This window comes from Calonectris borealis, chromosome 1 (assembly GCF_964195595.1).
Source record: "Calonectris borealis chromosome 1, bCalBor7.hap1.2, whole genome shotgun sequence".
NCBI lineage: Eukaryota > Metazoa > Chordata > Aves > Procellariiformes > Procellariidae > Calonectris > Calonectris borealis.
The window spans coordinates 147,984,687-148,008,690 of record NC_134312.1 but is presented as its reverse complement, the minus strand read 5'-3'; the positions used below and the strand labels follow the sequence as shown (position 1 = coordinate 148,008,690).

At 41.0% G+C, this 24,004-nt stretch overlaps 1 protein-coding gene across 1 annotated transcript in view; it reads left to right on the top strand.

Moving 5' to 3' along the window:
- AFF3 (ALF transcription elongation factor 3) overlaps positions 1-24,004 on the top strand; it is a 328,116-nt gene that overhangs the window by 176,834 nt on the left and 127,278 nt on the right. Inside the window, exon 5 of the mRNA XM_075135785.1 lies at positions 18,778-18,864. Within this exon, the coding sequence (XP_074991886.1) occupies positions 18,778-18,864 (87 nt within the window). The remainder of the gene's footprint in view (positions 1-18,777; positions 18,865-24,004) is intronic.

The following is a 24,004-nucleotide window of genomic DNA, read 5'->3' as shown; positions in this document are numbered from 1 at the left end:
ATTTTGCCTACTCAAGCATTTTTAAATCCTTACTGCCACTAGTAAAATTCCTTTTTTTCCTATTTATGGGCACTCAGCTTCCATTGACTTCAACGGGAGCTGTCTCTGAGCACCCATACACAGAAGTAAAGCTTAGAGCCTCTGAAAGACTCACCACAAGTATCTCATCCAAAGATGGCAAAGTGCTACAAAGCCATTTCAGGAATGCCTAATACTGGATTGACTGCTGTTAAAGACAATAAAAAAAAATAAATCTCATTGTCGATTGCAAGAGAAGACAGCTCTGTGGTACCTGTACTGGTACTTTCTCAGCAAACCTTACCACTTAAGATCCTTTTTTTAAAAATTAATTAAAAATTACTTCCTCATTATCCAAAATAACTGTGCAAAATGTGCACATTACATATGCACCACACTTACAGATGTATAAACTAAGCCTTAGCTATGGATCCTGCACCAAGGTCTCATGCACCAAAATCACAAGAATGTGCAGGTGGATGCAGGAGTCCTGGCTCTAATGGCACAAACAGAAATCTAGTTTTCTGTATTGGCTCGTTTTTCTGAAATAGATAAACTGAGAAGCGTATGTTTCATCGTATGAGGATGTTAGCTGTATCTGTAACAGCCAAAGACCCATGTTCTGAAATGACATCAGAGACCTGGGGGCTTGTCTGATAAGAAATGGGATTTCTTCTCATCCTTGGATAATACTTCCTTTAACCGACTCCCCACCCCCTTACTGTTGTGCAGTGAACTGTGTACCCTATATGGCTTTTTCCCACCAGTGATGTGGCTCAACAGCGATATTTTACCCTTGTTTTGGAAAGCACTGTGGGATCAAACACATCCACATTTATATAACGCTCTGTAATTAATCCAGCGTGTCTGGCTGTGTGAGGAAATGAGAATGGCCTGTCCCTTTCTTCGTCTCTGTTGCATAACTCATGCTTTAAAGTAGGTGCATTATCTTGTGAAATGTTATATAGCAAGTTTGTTCAAAATGCCCCAGTAGCTGTGTCGGTAGAACTATTCACAAGCAGGGAAATTTCAGAGGAAAATGTGAATGTTCCCTCATAAGCAGTCACTTGGGATTTTTTTGTTGTTGTTTTTTTGCATGATTTGCTGCTAAGGATCTAGTTTTAAGTGTTATTACCCATGTGTGTGGAAGTATAATTTTGATTTGATCCATAGTCTCTTTCATGCCAAAATTGCTGAAAAAACTTTTTTAATTTGGTTTCAAATTCAAATATGATGGTTTTACTGTTATCTTTTAATTGTCAGTATTCATATTGCTAGTATAAGTGTTTGTATAATCTTTTTCATGATAGACACTGAAAATATGTAAAAAAAAGCCTACAACTGAACAGTTGCTCATTCATGGTGATATAAATTCAGTTCTACATGTGGAAGTCACTGAGAGCCTGCATATATGGCCCACAGTTTCCAAGCTTAAGAAGAGCTCACAGGTGCTTAGGTGACCCTCTAATCATTAGTTAGGATCATGTAGAGAGCATCTTTGTCTTCCAACATTTTTCTTCTACCCACTTGGTGGTTTCAAACTGAATGTAAGAGGACAGACTCGCCTGGGCTGAAGAAAGTTTCCAGTGTCGGACTGAGCCCTACTTCCTTTGACCTGAAGGCTGCAATTGCTTCAGAGACAAAGAGAAAGAAAGCCATTCACATTGGGTGAAATCCTCTCGTTGATGGGCTAGAGAACACCGGTAGGTCCATTCAGTAACAGACATCTGGAGACTGAAAGAAAGCAAGGTAAATGCAGCTACAAGCTATGGGAAAATTCAGCAGGTACACTACTGCACAAAAAAAAACCCAACCTATTCATGTTCCATGAAAAAAATCAGCATAAAAACCTAACGTTCAATTATTTCATGGCTCTGCTTACACTTGTTGCTAACAGAAGTCTCTGTAAAGTAGCTCATAGGCAACACCATTGTGCTAATTTTCCACCAATCTTTGTCTTCATTGTTTTAGCAGTAAACTCACCCATATTTGATGTAGGAACTTGAGCTGAATTTGCCAACAGTTTGGTAATTCTGATAGGCCAGGGGCTGCTGTCTTTGGTCAAGATACAATAACAGCCAAAGTACAGCTGATCTCATATTGCTGAGCGTGATTTAAAGGAAAATCTTTGAAAGAAGTATAACTGCCTGAATTACTACTCTTTTATATGTTTTTAAATGAGAATGTAAAGGCCAAGGGCATTTTTTCCTATTTAATACTATTAAATCCATCATTAAATCTCTCGCTGAACACTGGGTGAATTTAATGGTGCCCTCAAGTGCCGATGCTGATGCTTGACTGTGTTAATATTGTTGTATATACAGATACAATAAATAACACTTAGCTAAGGTAGTATTAGCAACCTTATTGGGGATATCAATACAAATAGCTGTACTAATGAGATTAAGCATCAGAAACCAATGGCGATGTGAATCTAGGCACTGGGGCTAAAATATGGATAGGGATTCAACACACTGAACCTATCAATAAAACCAAACAGACTCTACTAAAAGCTTTACTGCTAGTTGGCATTAAAGGATTAATTTGAAAGTACAGTTTTTATCTTTTCTCATCTCACTTTATAACATGCTCTGTCTTAAAACTTCAGTCTGTCTTGCGCACAGGCATTTTGAGTGTTTCTATTTGCTGAACAATCGGCAAAACCCCTGGCAGGACACTCTGCTTTGCCGTGCTGTAACCAGAGTTCCCTTTGGTTGACGTAATTCAGCACTGGGAATGGACCAGGTTTGTGCCACCGGTATTTTTTATGTCTGATATTCTGAACACAGAGTTGCATTAGTTGAGTCACCTCTAGATCATCCTTTCCCCTCTCAACATACACCGGTTGGATGCAATAGCCTTGCCCATACAGATTATTTTAAGCTGCCTGGCATAATTCCAGGATCCCATTTTTCTCACACAAAAAGCATGAAATGTTCATGATTACAGTAGTCTTTTACCATTGTAGTAATCTCCAACTGTCTCCATTTCATTTTGAGGGTGTTCCTTATTTATGCTTTTATTGCTGGTGGGGAGAAAAGCTCTATGTTGTGATCTTTCTTCTGATGGGATTCTACGTATACTAAAGCTTTGAAAGATGTATCCACTGCTTTGTTTTACTAAGAAACTTTTTCAAAGTAAAAAAAGAACTGACCTAAAGGACTACCTTCAATCAACAGGGGTGAAATCCTTCCCTGGGTAGGAAAGTCATTGAAGGCTTGAGTGGGAATTAATTGATACATAGACATTATGCGGACCTTCTTATTGCAGTGAATTGCAGTTTGATAGTTCTCATGAAGAGAAATCAAAAGAAATTAACATTTGCTGCCACAAAACAACCTTTCATTACTTTTAATATTTTAAATTTCCAATGCTAAGGCAGCCGTTACTGATTCCCTGCTCTCTAAAAAATAGGTAACATAATTAAAAAGTGGTAATGGTATGTCCTGATTCCTTTTTCTTTATGTATTACTTTAATTTTTCCACATGATTTCTATGAGGTTAAAAAAAAAGAAAATATATACATCCTCATTTTTTTAAATGACAGCAAAAGAATGTTAATTTTGCTGTAAAGTGGATAAGTAAATCATGTGTGGTTAAGAGCTCAAAAATAAACAAGCATTTGTAACCATCTTACTTCCTTGCCTGCTTCTGTCACGATGCAGCCTATAATTTCATAATCACCTACTGTTTGCTGGCAAACATCTTGAGGAATGTTTTAGAGAGTTGTAAAAACTTTTGTTAGCATCATTTTTCATAACATTCTAGCTGTAAAACCAAGCTGTCTTTGTACTTAGAGTCTGGTACAACATCAGCGGAGAATACCTAGAAGTGGTGAAGCAGTGTGATACAGAGGCTTTCTCTGCATACGTGTTTCATCAGTTCAAGTTTAATTGTTTCATAACAAAGTCTACTTACAAACTGTTTCAAAGATCTATTTATTATTCTTTCCATTCATTTAATTTGATTTTAACCAATTTAGATGAATCTAAATGTATTTGGTTTTAGCTAAAACGAAAGCAGTCATACACTCTAACACTCATTATGTTAAAGTGGTTTAAAACCATTGCTTTTTTTAAATAGATGCAAATTTCTTATGCAGACAATGCCTACAATAATGAATAAGATCCTCTACTTCTTAATGAAATAAATGGTATAATGGATGAAGCCAGAACACATGCTATAGGAGCAGAGTTAAGGCTTCAGTGTATATTTTCATACCTTCTACTATTTTTTCCAAGTGGAGTCACAGAATGGCATTGTCACCCTCAGTACCATTTGTGCCGGGACAGGGGAACAATGGGGTTTTCTTAAGGGATTTTCTGACTCAAGATTCTTTCAACCTTAATTCCAGTTTCATGTGTTTTACCTCTTAATAATAGTACGGTACTTACAGAGATTACAAGGGTGCTGGGATTCTTAATTCAAGTTTGCAGAATACCTTGCATATGAAAGCCAATGTATACAATAAGCACTAAATGTTATTGTTTCAGGCCTTAAAGCAGACAGAGCTTGAGACAATGATAGCTTTGAAGAACCCACTTAATATAAGCACTAGATAAGTGTGAATTGCACAGCTAAGGAACGGTCTCCTTCATTGCTCTGTGGGTGTATTTGCAGCTAGAGAGAAGTACAATTTAAAATCAGTTTTAACAAGAAATGCCAGATTGCCTAGGGACAACTGGGGCAAACAAAGGGGCGCTCCCTGCCTCTGACAGCTTCCCAAAGGCCACCCCATGTAGCAAGGAGAAGTGGCAAGTGCTGTTTCATCCTCCTGGCACTGGCTCCCGAGAACATGATGGTGAGCAGCGGCAGCCCGGGCGGGCTCCCTGCCTGTGCATAACGCCCTCGCAAGGGCTCCCAGAAGCACCGTGCTGCTGGCAAGCCTAACATTTTTCTACACAGCAGCTGGCCTCAAGCCCTCTCCTCACCCTTGCCAGTCTTTTCAGGGTGCAGGTCTGGGTCTTTTTTCTGAGGCTGCCGCAGTAGGAACCTGCAGCCTCTGAAGTGCAGGGACTGTGATTGTGCCAGCGCTGCAAGCAGGGGCAGTGCCCCGGGCGCTCACCCTCTGATTGGCCCCGTCACAGGACTTCTCTCCTAAACATCCAGAACAACCTGCAGATTAATGTAGAGAATAGTTTATTTGTACATGCTGATTTGTTCCTTTGACTCTGCGAAACAGATAAAAATTATTATAACGAGAGACCTGCTTACCAAAACCTTTACCATGATGCAAAAGGCCCTGATTATCTGCTTTTGCTTCAATAAGCCACGCAGAGACTGGAACATAGCAGCAGGACTTGGGTCTTATCACTTTCCAGTCTTTATTTTTGCCTCTGCTCTCAACAATGAAACTACCAGCCTTGTTGAGTCCAGTTTGCATTGGCCAGGGTTCACGGTGTGCATGGATGGGGGTCTCAGAAGTGCTTGAGGGACTTTGGACGGAGAGTGCAACCAGTAGGACTTCTCTACTAAATTCTTCAGCTATTTTAAGGAGGCTTCCAGTACATATTTTCTTCCTCTTTTCCTGTCCCATATGCTTTTGACATACATTTTTGACAAAACCATTCAAACATCAATACCGGAAGATGACAAAAAGAAAAGGAAATCACTTCACCCATCTAAAATTCTGTCAGATGATCTTGTCCACAAAAGTTTCTGTTAATTCACAGATCACTAAATTCAGCAGTTCAAGGTGTAATAGTAGTTTTGAGGATAATCATAGAATTATAGAATCGTTTAGGTTGGAAAAGACCCTTAAGATCATCGAGTCCAACCATTAAGCTAGCACTGCCAAGTCCACCACTAAACCATGTCCCTAAGTGCCACACCTACACGTCTTTTAAATACCTCCAGGGATGGTGACTCAACCACTTCCCTGGGCAGCCTGGTCCAAGGCTTGACAACCCTTCCAGTGAAGAAATTTCTCCTAATGTCCAGTCTAAACCTCCCTTGGCGCAACTTGAGGCCATTTCCTCTCGTCCTATCGCTTGTTACTTGGGAGAAGAGACCAACCCCCACCTCGCTACAGCCTCCTTTCAGGTAGTCGTAGAGCACAATAAGGTTTCCCCTCAACCTCCTTTTCTCCAGACTAAACAACCCCAGTTCCCGCAGCCGCTTCTCATAAGACTTCCTCTCCAGACCCTTCACCAGCTTCGTTGCCCTTCTCTGGACACGCTCCAGCACCTCAATGTCCTTCCTGCAGTGAGGGGCCCAAAACTGAACACAGTATTTGAGGTGCGGCCTCACCGAGTACAGGGGCACGATCACCTCCCTACTCCTGCTGGCCACACTATTTCTGATACAGGCCAGGATGCCATTGGCCTTCTTGGCCACCTGGGCACACTGCCGGCTCATGTTCAGCTGGCTGTCAACCAGCACCCCCAGGTCCTTTTCCTCTGGGCAGCTTTCCAGCCACTCTTCCCCAAGCCTGTAGCGTTGCCTGGGGTTGTTGTGACCCAAGTGCAGGACCCGGCACTTGGCCTTGTTGAACCTCATACAGTTGGCCTCGGCCCATCGATCCAGCCCGTCCAGGTCCCTCTGCAGAGCCTTCCTACCCTCCAGCAGATCAACACTCCCGCCCAACTTGGTGTCATCTGCAAACTCAATCCCCTTATCCAGATCATTGATAAAGATGTTAAACAGAACTGGCCCCAAAACCGAGCCCTGGGGAACACCACTTGTGACCAGCCGCCAACTGGATTTAACTCTTCACCACAACTCTTTGGGCCTGTTTTTTACCCAGCAAAGAGTACGTCCATCCAAGCCATGAGCAGCCAGTTTCTCCAGGAGAATGCTGTGGGAAATGGTGTCAAAGGCTTTACTAAAGTCCAGGTAAACATCCACAGCATTTCCCTCATCCACTAGGCGGGTCGCCTTGTCATGGAAGGAGACCAAGTTGGTCAAGCAGGACCTGCCTTTCATAAACCCATGCTGACTGGGCCTGATCCCCTGGTTGTCCTGTACGTGCCGCGTGATGGCACTCAAGATGATCTGCTCCATGACCTTCCGCAGCACCGAGGTCAGGCTGACAGGCCTGTAGTTCCCCGGATCCTCCTTCTGGCCCTTCGTGTAGATGAGCATCACATTTGCTAACCTCCAGTCAACTGGGAGCTCCCCAGTTAGCCAGTATTGCAGAAAAATGATTGAAAGTGGCTCGGTGAGCACTTCCACCAGCTCCCTCAGTACCCTCGGGTGGATCCCATCCGGCCCCATAGACGTGTGTGTCTAAGTGGTGAAGCAGGCTGCTAACCATTTCCCCTTGGATTATGGGGGCTTCGTTCTGCTCCCCGTCCCTGTCTTCCAGTTCAGGAGGTTCAACTACACGTTTTATCCTTGGTAGAGGACAAAATACTCTTGGCACAGAACCTCTACCATTATACTGTGCAAGCTTGCTTTGTGAATTAATTTTTTCTGCAGATTAAGTCCTGAAGTTATCCAGTAATTTATCTAAGAGTGACAATCCTGGTCCTCCAAATCTCTGCCCACTTGTGCTGGCATTTTTACCACTGTAAAAGTCAACAAAACCTGCTGCTCCTGGTAACTTCTGAACAAAATCATAGCCTAAGTATGCACACTGCCATGTACATGCTACAAGATAGTGTTCATCCCAGAGAGATTATAACCTACATATACATATAGGAATTGGACTACACAGTGGGAAAAGGAAGTGCACTGACTTTTCCAAGTGCAGCAGGATCTGGCCAGCCTTTTACATCAGGGAGAGCCGTGGAGCAGGCCCACCCACTTCTGGCTCTAGCACCAAGCCCCAGTCTGCCACCACGCTGGATTTTTTCCAGCATGAGTGGCTGATTCTCCAGGGAAACCTGGGTTGTTTGCCCAGGGACCCTTGGAGGAAGAAGGAGGATGTTTACACCTGACCCCCGCTTTTGGCCAGGGCTCATTCCCCAGGCCCCGGGGTGGGATGTTGGTACTATGGAGACCGTCTTTTCTCTACACCTACCAAGGGAAGGAGGGCATGCGCGTTACTGAGGACAACAGGAGGCAAAGAGTCACCCCTGGGTAATGGCTTTGTTTACATGGACCTGCTGGAATAATGTTCTGCACACTCCAGTCCCGACTCCAGGGTTCGAGGCTGGGCGCCTGATGGGGAGCACCACAGCTCTCCTCTGCCATCCAGCTGCTCTTCCAGGCTGAGACAGAATCCAAATGTGACTTTTTAGAAGAAAAAGATGATAGCCAGCCAGCTAACCTTCTCACTACCCACAACATTAAAACTGGAAAACCTAATACTGAGTTGTCTATATATTTAAGGATTTTAGATGATCACAGATGACCTTTCTGGAACAGCAATGTCTTTTTAATGTGAAGGTATTAAAAATTCATGTGGAGTATTTATGTTTCCAAGAAACATAGAGTAGGGAAGAGGAGCCTTATGCATCCTTGACTCTCATCGTGATATGCAGCTGGTCAAGATACAGAAATGTGGCAATGCTCTCAGATTTGGAGATAGAGACATAACCTAAGAGATGGTCTAAGAAAAAGTGTCAGGGCAACCTAGCTGAAATGATAGCACTGCCAGGAAGTCACCTCTGAATTCTCCCTCAACTTTTATGTGTTATTGTAGCAAGTAGAGGGGTGCAGCACTGATCAAAATCTCTGTGCTAGGTGCTGTACAAACATGTAAGAAATAAAGCTTTGCTCCAAGGAGCACAAGCCCATACTCATACCCCCGCCCCCAGCCTGAGGCACTTCAGGTCTGAGTACAGCAACCTGGACTCCATCTCTAGACAATATAGAAAGTCACTTCCAGAGGATGCTCCAGATCTTAGGTCCACTGATGTGCCCCATGCTGGTGTCTTTATCTTTTCCACGGACTATAGCAAGAGCATCAGGCAGATGCCCTCATCGTCTTGACCCCTTACTTAAATCCCCAAGGTTAATTGTGATGCACCTGGACCTTATACAATCAAAAGCAGCAGGGGACAACTACAGGTGGTAGATTACTGATAGGTAAGGAAAGAGCAAACTTTTGTTTCCATCTTTTCTAAAACACAATGGAACATCCTTTTCTCTTAATCACTGCTTTTGTGGTCAGTACCTAGCATTCACATGTGAATACAAATGGTTCACATGTTTTCTTGATTTATAAAGCCTGTATTGAGAGCCATAAATGGTAAGGATTTTGATGGATTGAAAAAGAAGCTCCAAAATAAAGGACAAGAATCCCACTTAGGTACATTTTAGATGTGAGTCTGAATAGTGTATTTTATCACCCAGTCTGACTAGCATTTTGACCTGTGTAACAAGCCAGATAACTGCAGGCACTCTTCCCTGTTTTGAGCCCATTATCTTGTATTTGGCTGAAGCATATCATTCAGAAAAGCATTTTTTCTTGATCTTAAGACTTCAAGAGATGAAGACAAGTTTCCGTAGCACTGCATCCCAGCAGTGAGCCACCAGCTCATGAGAAGTTATTCTTTTTTTCCTAACTTCAGTTTGCCTTTTTGTCCTCCTGTCCATTGGCTCATGACACAAGAAGTTAGTGGTTTTCATCATATTCTATTATTGTTAACTGACAACATTTTCTACTGAGACCTATTTGGAAATTTTGTATACATGGACTCCTATTAAGCATGAACAACCTTGATTTTTTTCAGTCATCTCTCGTGAATCCTATTGAAGGTGTTCAGCAGAGATTCTACCTTTTACCTTGGAACACTTGACAGTTGGCTACAAATAAGTTTTCTAAAAGTCATGTTAGAGGGTTTTTTTTCCCCTATGAAGATGCTTATGCAGATCAAGCATAGTACCTCTTAGTCTAACAGGGCTGATCTCTGTAAATATCTGTGATCTTTTTTTGTTCCTTTTTTCACCTTCTCAGAATTTCCAGCATTTTTGAAGAAATGTGGACAAAGAAACAGGCTATTCCAACATTGGCCTCACCAGTTTTACTGTGCTATTTACTTCTTCATTTTCAAATACATGATGATGGAACGAGCTCTTTGGGTAAGAGCATGAGGTGTTAGGAGTTTATTTTCAGTTGCTTGTCCTCTGGTGATCTCTAACTCTTTTCCGGGTCCAGTGTCATACTCTAACAGGAATATATGGTGTTCTTCATTTATGGACATGAGTTTGTCTGTGTTCAACTCTGTACACGTCTGTACTCTTAGCTGAACTGGTCTCTGTTGGCTTCAGCCATCTCATTGTGCCACTGTGCTCCTTCTAGAATACGAACCATCAAGATTTAACGTCTTTCTGTCAATTCAGATCAAGGAGGTACACGATTCAGCCTTGAGAACAGATGGTTGAATTCACATACACTGAATCACGCAGTGCTACACTGATTTCTTAATCTCATTCAGAATAAATGACTTGTGTATGAATAGATTCCCCAAGTTGTGAGAGCATCATAAACAAAATTGTTTGCTAATTGCAGTCAGCCACATCCATGCGAGGTTGTCCGGGAAGGATTTACAGGTCGCTGTACCTTGCAGAACCTCTCTGTGCTACGGCGGGGAAAAGAGAAGGAGAGCCCCTGCCTTGACACTCAGCTCCACAGTCTGAGGTCCCAGCCTGGTGTAATTTTCACCTGTAAATTGAGCACATTTCATTTAATGTCATCAAGAAACCACAAGTGCAAAACCTCTTGGAGCTATGTTTTATGGAGCTACGCTTTATAGAGCTATATTTGACAGCAATTTAACTTCTAATACTTTAATTCTGACTTTTTTCTTTCTATGGTCTTTTGTTACCCTCTCTATCATCTTTTCACACTGACCAAGAAGTTTGTTGTAGTAGCACAGAACAGAAGCTTGCTTTCTTCTTGTTATGGTTGGCAGCCTTCGCAAGTACGTTAGCCGAAAGGTGTTCTGGTAGCACCTTAAATCTTAACCCAGAGCACAAGGTATTTACTTCAGGTAATGTCTGCCTGTAACTTGTGCACAGAGCACAAAGGCAATACTGTGTTACCCATAAGTTCATGAGGCTTGAAATACTCAATCAGTTGGCTGAACAAGCTGAGCTAAAATTATCAATTCATACCCACCGGTGAATCTTCACTGTAGATGCACAAAAGAGCTCTTTGTACGAGCCCTCAGGTTCCCAGCAACCATGTAAATCTCTATGGTACCCCTAGACCTCTTAAACTGGCTTCAGCATTATGAAAGACTGGAAGTAAGAGCAAATTAGGCCAAACCAATGACCTGCTCTTTCACCTTCTGTCAAGGGGGTGAACCAAGACCACTAATGTACCTATCAGAAAGCTTCCAGCCTCCCACAAAATAAGAAACTTGAAAAATCTGTTGAGTTTCAAAAAAACCTAATTTTTTTCCCACAAATTTTGCTTTGATGACCTCCTTACATTTAGCAGCATATTTTCGTCTGTAATAAAGGGATATTTATATTAGAACATTACACGCATTTGTGGCAAAGATATTTCAGTATTGCTAAATATTTACCGTGATGGTATTTTTGTCTTCTCCAAACCGCAGATGTTTTCCTTAGTAAATGTGTCTGGTTTTTAGCTTTAGGCATTTTTTTTGTCTGCCTCTTTGTCCACATTAATACAATCATCCATCAAAAACAGGGTAAGACTCTGACCAGTGTCCTGGTCTTTATATTCAGTAGCCTTTGTTTTAACTTCTTGAAATGTTTCCAGAGCAATCCTGAGGCCACTACCATCGCTTTGTTAGCAGACTGCAGAATTAACATGCTTGTTAGGATCTCTGAAAATGTCGACTATGTGCACTTTTTCATTATTATCTGAAATCATGCAGAGATCTGGACCTTGAAGTATCGTAGGTCTTTTCCTTTCCTCTTTCTCCTCCCCCACTCCCAAGAGGCAGCTATTCATCTTCATTAGCCACTTCTGTTAGCTTGCTGCCAACTGAGACCAGAAAACTAGCTGCATCAGTCTTGCATGGCAATTCAGGAATTAGAATCCACAGTCCTTGGGTGCAGGAGGTTAATGCACTAATAAAGATTGTACCTTGATTAACCACATCATCTCAGCTTGCCCAGGCAAGGCTGGTTTTCAGACAGTTTGTCATATCATATGGCCCAATGCATTCATCAAAAAACATAGCTTCTTAGCTAAGAACAGATATTCATCACTGCAACTAAAGGAGAAATTTTGTCCATTTTTTTTTCATTTCAGTGAAGAATATTGAAAAGTTTTTAAGGAAACCCTCTAAATTCTGTTCTATGATTTACCTGCAAAGGTACACGTTCTTCCTTTCCTGATAATTAGAGATAAATCTTTCTGTCTTAAACTCTGATATGAGAGAGCACGGTATGGGTTATACCCTAGTTAACGCTTGCTCTTAGAATCAAACCACATTTCTCTTGGGTATCTATAGCTTCTTCTGGGCTTTTAGGCTCATTTGGTCCCCCAAAAATGAATAAAAATTTGCAAGACTCTTTATTAAATAATTATAATCATACAATGAAGGACCTAAATAAGTCAGATTGATAAGTAAGTTGCTGTAGCCGCCTTTTACATTTATCTGTCCTAGATTGCTGAACCTTGACTAAATGTTGCAAGTTGTTTGCAGGATGGTTCCACTAAAGCAGAGATAACGTATTCCAAACAGAAACTTACTGCACTGGCGTTTGTGATTTGCTGTAGAGTGAATTGATCCACAGATCACATTGCAAATGTTCATGATTTGGAATGGCTTAGTTCTGTAGATACTAAACATCTGGAGATTTAATGCTGAACACATTCTTCAGTGCTGCAGTCTGCAAAATCTCTGACCTTCTCCCTTTCCAAGGGCCTAATTTCTCTTTTTTCCTTTCCTTCTACCCAGCCCACAGGCATGCGCGCACACACACAGAGAGAGTCCTGTTTCTATCAAGCAATTTCAGCTGATGCCCATCCGTGCAGGTCTGAAGAACCAAATGCAGCACAAATGACACAGTCACAAGCTACACAATTACCTTTATTTCTTTGCTTAGAACCAAAAAATTCCTTGACATGCTCTCTCCCCTGGATTGTCATATATCTTTGGATGTTATACTGATGAAACCCATTGAAAGGAATTCATATTAAAGAAAACAGGGCATTTGAAGGGTCTTGGGACTGGAGCCAAAGGGGAAATGTGGTAGAATGTGTTTTGCAGAAGATATTGCTATGAAAAAAGTGACTCCTTGAAACCATTTTAGCAGGAGTAGGGGAGACAGAAGAACTGCTGACTGAGGTTCAGTGCTGAACTGGCACCGAGCTCAGTGTAAATGGTGTCCTTACGGCTATTTCAGCTCCATGACAGGAAGCCCATAGTAGTTCCCTTATTTCATCCTTCAATTGGTGGGTGGGTGAAAACACGTTTGTCACTTACCTCGAGTTTAGAAAGCATTTTGCATCATACGTGACATAAATATTACCTATAAATTAAAACCTGCCCAAATAAGTGGATGGAAAGGAAGTAAAACAGGAAACAACAGAAGCTGGAAAATGGTAAGATATTTTGTTGGGGGGTGGTGGTTCTGAATAACATGTTACCGAAAGGATAATGACAAAATAAAAGGTGCTCAAATGGAAAGAGGAAAATTATCAAGTGCTCAAAGGAAACTATAGGGCTTATGAGAAAGAAGAAAAAGAGTTAAGTAGATGTAGTTTGGATAAGTGACATCGTAAAGAAACAAGAGGAAACAGCTTTATCTTTCTAGTTTACAGGTGTATATTTGAGGTTTGGGTTAGAAAAGTTACAACAATAACAGATGCTAGAGGAGTCAATTTTAAAAAAAGAAAATTTGCTTTTCACATCATGGGAACCTTATCATAGTGAAATGCTGTCAGCTTCGACATAGTTTCCAGAAGTTTCAGTGTCAGACCCTTTTCTTTGGATGTTTGACACTAAAATCATAGCCATGTTGTCAGCTAGTGGCAGTGTAGCTTCACTGAACTGAAAGGGATCTTTGTCAACTGACAGCAGTTAAAGAGAGAGTCTCCTGTGTTAAAAAAAAAAAAATCTATTTTATGAAGACAGAAAAGTAACTGGATTAGAGGTTCTCAAACTGTGCCCTGTGATCACTTGCTAAAGGGTCTTGGAAAGCTCTGCATTAGCTTTGTGTTACCTTGACTTCCAGCTGAATAAATATATCTAATGCTTCCCTAAAATCTGCATTTTAGTGTAAGTAACTATAAAGAGAGAGCCTCTGCAGTCCCCGTGAGCTAACCAGCAGAGTATTTGCAAAGGAAAATTGTGTCTCACCAATCTCCTATAATTCCTGCGACATGTCAGTAGAGCAGTGGATGAAGTCGAGCCAGCTAAAATAATTTTCAAAAGGCGTTTGACAGGGTCCTTTATGACACGCTACAAACATTTCTTAAATCATCATCTGTAGAGAGACAAAATATTATGAATCAAAAATTGGCTAGGTGAGCATAAGCAAAGAGGAGGATTAAACAGTCAATTTTCTTAATGGCCCGATGATAAGTTCTGGTTTTGGCAGCAAATGAACAGCAAGGTAATACATGTGGCTAGACTTTAAGCCTAGATGATACCGATCCCACTACTTTTTATTAATTACAATTTTTCTGAATCAGTTCAACTATTCCTGGTATCATGTGCCACACAGCAAGATTGATGGCACTAGATAAATAGCATTGCCTTAAATCTAGAGTGAATACTATTATTTACCTCTGCATGGTACTTTTCCTGAAAAATTACCTACAAGCTAGGGTTAAAAGCCCCAAACAAAACACTGCCAAGTAGTCATTAATCCACAAGAAGTGTCTCGTTACTTAATTGTTGCTGTGGAAACTGAATTTGGACCAAGGATACGCAATACTATAGATTTCTTTATTTGAAGGTTTTCCCCTCAGTAAGAAGAAAAGCCTAGTTGGCACGTTGACTAAGATTAACTAGGCTTGGACCTTTATAGCTTGTAAAACTGGACGTTTATGTATAACTGCTGAAAACTGATTTACTACAGGTGGAGACGAGTTGTAGAGTTGTAGAGTTACAATATACGTGTGAATGAGACGTGCCATCGCCACCACCGCAGAGATGTCAGTGTGAAACAACATTCCTGCAACCTTCACAAGGAGAAACGTGTGTTAAAAAAAAAGAGAGGGTCTGAGAGCCACCCCTGTGTCATGTGCATCTGGCCGCAGGAGGAGGAGGGCAGTCGTCGTCATCTCAAACAAGCTGTCCTGCAGTTGGGCACACATGCTTATCCACATGTATTTTTAAGCAGTCTAGTCAGGGCTTCCTTCTTTGATCCCGAAATCTTTGTTTTCCCCACTTCTGGACCCCAAATGGCTCCTCAGTGCCTCCTTTAATTAACATCATTCAGGACTTTAAGGTTAACTTTATCAAGTTTGGAGAAAAATCTAAATTGTTTTTACATTAGACCATTATCTTGTAGTGGCTGGAACATTTTCTGGTGCCAGGTGTTTCGGACTTACTTTTTGTTTGATTTATGCTAAAAAAAACCCTGCTTTTTTCTCATTTCAAATTTCAAAAATCTTTTGTGTCAATCAATATTTTAACACCAATTTGAAGGTGCCAAGGATCTTAAGTACATTTAAATTTTCATCAGTCCATTTGAAACATTGTTTTCAGTCCAGTGGGTGCCTTATGCCAATACTGCCAATCCCAAACTTGAAAGACAGGCAAGTTAGCTCAGCAGAAAAGAGAAGCTGTGCATGAAGGTTTATTTTAACAATAAAAGTTGAGTCCTTTCTATTTAGTTATTTAGATAGTTGCCATTTGGGCTTACATTTTCAAACATTTCACACCATGTACTAAAAAAAGATCCTGATATAATCATATGTCACTGCTAGTGCTTTTAATCTGTCTCAAATATCTTCAGATAGAGTCTAAAATCACGAGATTTGGCACACAGGAACATATTCTCAATTTGTTTCTGCTTGACCTTGCAAAGTGTTGACACTTGCTGGACACCTAAATCCTTTCTCCTGATTTTTGAGATTCTGTTCTTGGCAACCAGAAGGAGACTGTGCACATAATTTAACGTTTCTCTTTTCAAAAAATATTTCGCTACGTTTAAATCTTACCACTCCTCGGTGGTGACAACCTATAGTTTGGGGTATTTTTCATGTTAGTTTTCTGATTTTTTTTTCTAATTTGATTTCATTTTATAGTTGTCTGAATTCCAAAGGGTAGTGATAAATACACCATATGATCACAACTCAAAATATTATTCTAGTAAATTCACATTCAGTTATTCATGATAATGGCAATTATTAACCCTGGCAAATATCAGTGGTCTTACTTGTGTCAGAAAGGGTTACGTCAAATTTAAATTATGTAGAAAGCTTTATTATATACCACAATTCAAAGTAAAAAGGGAGAAGAGAAGCTAGCTGAAAAAAAAAAGACCATTAAGGCCATTTTTCATTGAAGTGTGGATGAGAAATAATCTTGGGGAAAAGAAGAAATGAAAGATTTTGACATGTCAAAAAAAAAGGTCACCCTTATTTTTAATCAGCCCTCTGGTCCTTTCCCTGGATGAAGGCATCATTGTCAGACTCGGGCAGGCAAGGTGGGAGGGAAGAGCTCTGCTGCTGTAACAGATTGGTTTCTGCATGGCATGTAGCAGACTTCTCAGATGTTTCCCTGAAGGTGACAGTGGGGGTCAGCCTCTGTATAACCTGGAGGAACTGCTCCTTGGGCAAATGGAAATACTGACTAGCGTATTTCACAAGTAGGATAACTTTAGGTCAAAGCCACCAGATGTTACCAGTCTGGCTGCCCCAATTCTTCAATTGACAGAGATAACGTAAAACACTGCCCTTGAAAAGAAAGGGCTCCATAGTTCATTCCTATGTGTGCTTTTGGGCTCAGCACCTCAACTTGTAGGGAAAAAACTTTGTTTGTTTGGGAACAGGGTTTTCCCGGTGGAAACACCTTTAGTCTATATGCACAACATCCCATTTTCTTGAAAGTAAGCAAATGGTCATGTAAGGGAAAAGCAGAGAAAAGCAGAAGAGAAATTGATCCATTTTTAGTTCACAGCCTTAGGATTAAACGTCCACGTTGCAAATCTCCTCTCTGTCAATTTATTGTCATAAACTCTTACTGTTGGAATATTTCTCAATATGTAATTACTTAACCTTTTGAAAACAATAGTACGTGTGCCAGGCACTTGTAGCAAACGGCAGACTGGTTGCCTGTGGTTTTTGTTGCCTGAGTTTAAAGAACTTACTGTATATTAAAAATTACTCTATACTGCTATTGCTGGCACTTATCAGATAAGGAAGTCGTAAGATGAACAATCTGCCTCAAAGAACTGAAAAGCAAAGCAATTCTGATACTGAAACTGCAAACCAGATGATGCTCTGATTAGAGGCACGCACGTAGATTACAGAAGTATAATAAATCATGTAACTTTTTAGCCTCAAATAAAATAAAAGAATGCAGTTTTTATTAGGAAATAAACTGTTTATCAAGAATGCTTTAAAGGTGACATTTATTACTAATAAACTGTGTTGAAAGGGATAATCCTTTCATTGGCAGAACAGCCAGAGACTTTCCTCTATATAAAAAAATGCCCCAGCTCAGTCCGTGCCAGGTCAGGAAGCACTTCCATCAGCACTAACGAAGGATGGACAAGAGACTCACCCGCACCTTATTTCAAACAAGAACATTTTCTTTTTTCTTTAAAAAGGAATGAGTCATGGAAATACAACTCCAGTATTATTTTGGGACTGATCGTGGATCTCAGCACGACTCCTTGGAATATCACTGAGAAACAATTCCACAGTCAGCAAATGGTATCAAAACCCAGCAAAGCATCTGCCAGGCAAACTCTTAATAGTGTTAGCGAGCCCCCTGCCTAGGCAGGATGTTATTTGCTTTTCAGCCCTTGAAACTTATGGGCCGACCTTCAGGGTTGTCACGCTCCGTGTTACTTCTCATATTAATTCTGCTAAGTTACTGTGTACCAAATATTATGGCTGTTGGTGCTGAACATGTCAAAAAACACGTCCATCCTTTAACAGCCTGCACTAGAGAGGACTTTGAAGCCTCTCTCTTAACAAACTTCTTGTCTGAAGTGTTGAATTTACACCTCTCCAAAAGCAGCCTTACTTCAGAGACCAACTCATCCAGGCTTAATGATAACAGTATTGAAGGTGTGTCTACCTGCTACCTGAAGTTGTGTCAAGGATGACTGCATACAAGTCAGGTCAAGCTACGTATGTCTCTTAGCTATTAAAAAATGTCCTTCAAAACAACACAGGGAGGAGACAAAGGTGGAGCGCAGCACACCTTGTTTAGGGCTTGCTGCATGTCTGTGACCTGCAAGGCACAAACAAGTGGCAGTTAGGAGCTCATTCAACTCCTTTACAATGATAAAGGCAATTTTAGGAATTAACCGTTGAGCAAATGTTAAGCATTTATCATTCTGACCTTGTCTGTGAAATCTATTTTGTGATTAGTCCATAGTGTGTACCCCTTTACTTGGTCATGAACTGAAATTTCTGTTCTCCTACTACAAAATAAAAGTTCTTCTCTTAGTCTCACCAGCCAGAATGTTGCATGATTAAAATGTGGTTGCAGATTGTCAGAAAAATCAAACTTCTTGTACTTAAGATGCATTAACCATTCAGGAAAATGAAACGGTGCTTAAGAACTGCTCTCAAGAGTCTGTGATAAAAATCAATGTAGCTTATGTATAGTCTAGATTATACGTAAACTGGGCATTTCCTAGAAGCTATGGTAACTTAAATATTCCACTAGCCAGGCACTCTTGCTACTGATATACTATTACTGTCTCCTATTCCATTGACTTTCTAAACACAGTTTGCTGTACAATACTGTTTTTCAGGAGATGACCCATTCATGGCCTCCGCCACTGTCAGCTATTCACACACCAGGAAAGGCAGAACAAAGCAAGTTTCCCTTCCCAAACAAGGTAAGACACGCAACACCATGTAGAACCATGCCTCCTGCACCTCAAAATATGTCCTACGTGAGCCCTGACTAAGCACGTGAGGTCTCTGGGCTGAGGCTAATGCTGTGCTGATGACCTTCTTCGTGTGTGTGCCAGTATCCCCTGCCTTTTCCCTGCTTACAGCCTCTGCAGGGCTACACGGTCTTGTTTGCATATCTCCTGACAGCAGCACTGACGCTGTGTGGGTCACGGGTTCCTCACCGCAAGGCAAAACCGCAGGTGTCCCTGGTGGCACGTCCAGATGTGGTGCCTTCTGTGGACACCTGCTGGGGCTCCTGACTGATACCTCAGGGCACATAGAGCTGCTGCGAGTCAAGAAGCTCCCGCTCCCATCCAGTTGCTCCTGCTTCATTTGGCTTCGCTAGCTGAGGTTTTCACTGAAACCATTGAGGTCTGAGGCGGGCTTTACTAATACGCTGGCCTCTGCAGTCGGGGGCTGAGGAGTGGGCACACATCCCCTGCCACCAACCTGGCTTCAGGGGCAGCTTTGCTAGAGAGGCAGGCAGCCCAGTGCCATGATGCCCAGAGGGGCCACAGAAGTATTTGCCAGGGGGGTATTTGGTCCCCCAAGGGACCAAGGCTACTTGTCCTGCTGATGGTCCCTTGAAACCAGCTCCGCTATTGTATGTGCATCCCAGGGAGGATGTGGTGCGGTATGATAAAGCACATTGGCACGAGCTTGGGGAAACTACATTATTTATACTTGGTAAGTCAGAAGGGAATGCAATCAGCTATCCTGTGTAAGAGCCAATAAAAATTTCACTTTGTATCACCATATATTGTTTATATGCCACAAGCATATTTCATGAATTGTTCAAGCTTGAAAGATGGTATTGATGCTGTTTATAGCCTTTCTCCTGTTAAAGCAAGCTCCTTTGGTAACTTTTAAGTCCATTCTGCAAAATTTAGTGCAGGGAATAATTATAACCACAAAGCCAAGAAACCTTCAAGATTTGCCTACAGTAAAACAGCTTTTGCGTGGATAAGAGTGTCATGATTTTGAAGTACCAGGGGTGTAAACCAAAACATCTCTGGCATGTTATAAAAGAAAAAGAAGGAAATAACTCACTGTCTATTTGCTCGTTGAAGGCAGACAGCTGACTGAAGATGGTAGGCAGGCTAGAGGCTTGTTACGTTAGAGTAAGTCCGGTAGGAGATAGATGGATCAGCAGCTTACAAACAGGTGAAGTGCCCAGACATGGATGACAAAAATGAAGTGGTGCTTGCAGGTCTGCAGTTTCTGCCATAATTATCACCACGCGATGTGCTTGCATGGCGTGCGTGCAGATGTGCATGGGCGGGGTATGCATTATCAGCATACCTGTGTGGCCATCATGAATGCGCTTCCTCACAACTAAATGTATTGTGATAAATAGAGGAATAGGAGAACCACAGACCTTAGGGCAAAGATATGTGAATAACGATTGATATTGACTTTCTTGTCTTTTCTCTGCGTGTTCATCCATCTCTCTGGGAAATATTCTAATAGTTTGAACTGCAGAGCCATTTCAGAGATCTACCATTCATTTTTAAAGGGCCTTTTCTAGGTGGTTTCCTTTTCTATTACCAAAGTAGAATTTCCATTTTATTTAAGCTTAGGATGGACAAGATTTCATCTAACAATATATAAGCATACTTTTGTACATATAATAACATCACAATGGTATTGTGGCCAGGGTGGTCTGCATGGTCAGAAATTAGAGTGCTTTGTGTGAGATGGGGAAGAAGTACCTAACAAAATTCACCAGATATCTGGAAAAATTCTGCATTACTGGCCATAGATCATGTTAATCTTAGACACCACCTCTATTTTAAAATATTTTAAAATAATTAAAAGCTACTTCTGTGGCTTACTCTGAATCTGTACAGGCGCAGACTTTAGAAGGCATCTGCTTTTCAGGCTCCAAAATGCAAAGAATGGTTTCCTAATTTTTCAAACACGTTTTTGAAACATTTGTAAGCTAGCTATTGCTTTTCACGAAGTGTGGTGTAAAATCTTTATTGGATCTCGTAGGGGATGTCTCCATAACTCTTAGGAAGCTTTCCCACAGGTAAGTTACGTAGCTGTCCCAACTTGTTAAAACCTAAGGACTACACCAAACTGTTGTGGATCACACATTATTCAGATAAATGGGCCTATCAGTTAAGTAGTGGCCAAGGCCAGCAAAGAGGCTAAACGGCTAAATTCAGGGCATCGGTTTCATCTCTTAGTTCGAGGCGATGCATGGTACCATGAATTCATTTTCAATCTTTATGGCAGTGTTGAGAGATCAGTTCATTTCATTTGCAATGACTCTTCCAGCCAGAGAAGCAAGTAGGCTGCAATCCTTTTTAACAGAAGACAGTTCCCAAGTGTAAAGATACTTATCATTTTGGGAATGAGGAAGAGAGAAGCTTGTGGGACTCCTGCCCTGTTGCAAGGATGCAAATCATCCTTACTTTACTGTCTATAAAAACTGAGTGTCAGCATCATTAGTTCCCATACATGCCATACTGCTTTTAACCTGCAACTCAAGTAATTAGTGATCTGACAGCTTGAAACTGGAAATTTATTAATTAGGCTGTTAAAGTTGCAAAGGCCACAGCAACTATAGCTAGACTGGTTTTGAAATCAGTCTAGTAATAAAAGCTAAATAACTGAGGTTTATATATCACAAATATAACAGAATTGCTTATTTGAAACTGCGCGTGTGGATGTGTCCATCTATATAACTATATGCTCAGTGGATGGAGGGACGTATGTACATTTGCTGTACCTGTATATGAAATCAGACCTCATTAACATGGGAGGTCTGCATTAATGCACAAGAACGGAAGGAAAGTCTGAGTCAGGTTTGACACGTGCGGCAGTGCCCAGTAGGTTTTCCAGCACAGCGCTGCTGGGAGAGCACATTTAGGGAACTGTCCTTTATGTAATAGAGGGCATAGAGTTACATTTCATCCTTAACTTTGAATTTGCTTTCTCTGTGGAATTAATTTGTACTCTTGAATTTACTAGGAAGGGGCAGTGACAGTCTCTTTATTTCTTGTTTTTCAAAGCTGAAGGATAATTGAATCAGCGTGTGATGTGACAGGCTGTGTGTGCTTTCCTTTCTCCTATCTCTGTCACACTTTGTTACGTACAAATGATCAGGCATTATTTGATTGTAATTTTATTAAAAACATCTTAATAAATAAACTTTAAATGATTAATTAAATTCAGTAAATAAGAGCTCACTTGATGCTTGTGCGAATGAGCTTTCATGTTCAGGCATTAATTCTCTACTCTTGTGTGGGAAAAAAAATGTTGTTCATTCTGCTGCCTGCTTTGCTCTCTTTCTTCATTTTTACTGTGATTTCATGTCTTGAAAGTTTGGTCAGGTGTTTGATTTCTAGTTATGTGTATGTGATATTATGGGATCAGCCATCATTTTGTTATTTGAGAATTAATTTATCTCTGGTTTCCTAATTTATCCTCCAGGAGAACTGGTGTCTTGTCACAAAGCTATTGGGTGATTATTCTTAGCAGAAGCTAAGTTATCATAGTGATGTTATTCTTTATGTGCTCAATTAATTTACTTTTTCCTTTCTTGTTGATTTTAACAAGCTGGAGCAAATGCATTAGAAAATAATCTCCAGAAGTGAAGACTTCACCTTTGGTTTTTAAGTTACATAAAGTTGTACTTTTTTCGCTATGAGTTTTCGCTATGAGTTGTACTCTATTTCGCTATGAGATTTTTGTATTAGCCTTTATTATTAAGAATAATCTGTTGAGAATCAAGACACTTATTTTAAAGAATCAGTAAAAGGAAAAGTGAAAATGTTATAGGTCATATGTTTTGCTGATGTCAAATTTGAGACTATGCAGAGCCAATGGCAGAGGTAAGTACTGCGCTAGGCAGTTAAAGGGGAGGGTGCATTCTTCCTGAGGTTGATGAAAATCTAAAAGAGTGAGCGAGATCCTTGTTTACCAGTTTCAAACACTTTTACAAACCCGAGGGTATTTCCATCAAAATGATTGTATTCCCCCAAACTTCGCTAGGTACATAAATTCACTATTCTGGAAACTGAACATGCTCTAACAGCCTACTTTTATTGGCAGCCTGCTTGGCTACTAGAATAGCATTTAAATTCAAGTGTACATGTCACTACATCACCACTGCAAGCTGATCCTGACTTCTTAAGATTATATTCAGTCACCAGAAAAAAACAGGCTTTAATATCCCTTCATCAGAAGCATTCACAAAAAGCTGAGGCAATTTGTCAAAAGTAGACAATTTCAAATTATTGAGAAATTATTGTCAGCATGTGAAACATGGCACAGATCTTTTCATACTGCAATGGGAGGTTTTGGGCTTGCCCAAAAATTTTATGTCTAGCATTTCAGGTGCGTAGGATGGCAGTGAATTGCAGATGTGTATTATAGCATAAAAATTACAGATCAAAGCCGTGCAGTCTGAGAGCCTTGACACCAAAGCAAATGGTGCAGATCGAGGGGATTTGATTAGCCGAGCCCTCAAGACCCCAGTGCCTGCGGTCCAGCCAACCTCCATTTAGAGACGCCAAGAAATTCTCGGGGGCCTGAACCCCTGCGGCATGCTTCTGAGTGACTCAGCAGCAAAATCTCAGCTCGGCCGAGTCGGAGCATCCTTGAGCTCCCTGGGGACTTGCAGTTCCTTTGTTGATGAGCTGTGCGTTTGGCTCATCGCCCAGCCGCTGTGGACCAGGGAGCTGGTCCAGCACCCGATTCCTCACCGAAAATGACCACGTGTGTTGCTGTGGGTGCCCGGCCTCTCTGAGCGGTCTTTACTGCGGTTGTTACCTGCAGCATGTATACAAGGTGGTATTCCTGTGCGTGTCTGGGTTATTCAGAAGCAGATTTACATACAGAATACCTTCCCTGCTGTCATCCATAGCAAAGTGTTCTTTTTTTCCTTAATTTAAATATCTTTTTGTTATAGTTTATATTTGTATTTCCCTTCTATTTATCGGCTTCTTCTATATTTTTTTATGAATGCAAACAAATTCTGTGAGTAAAATATGTGAACATTTGCACCTGAGGAAAAAATGGTCTGATTTATGGCACTGTATTCATAGATATTGCAGTTGTGATACAAGGTTG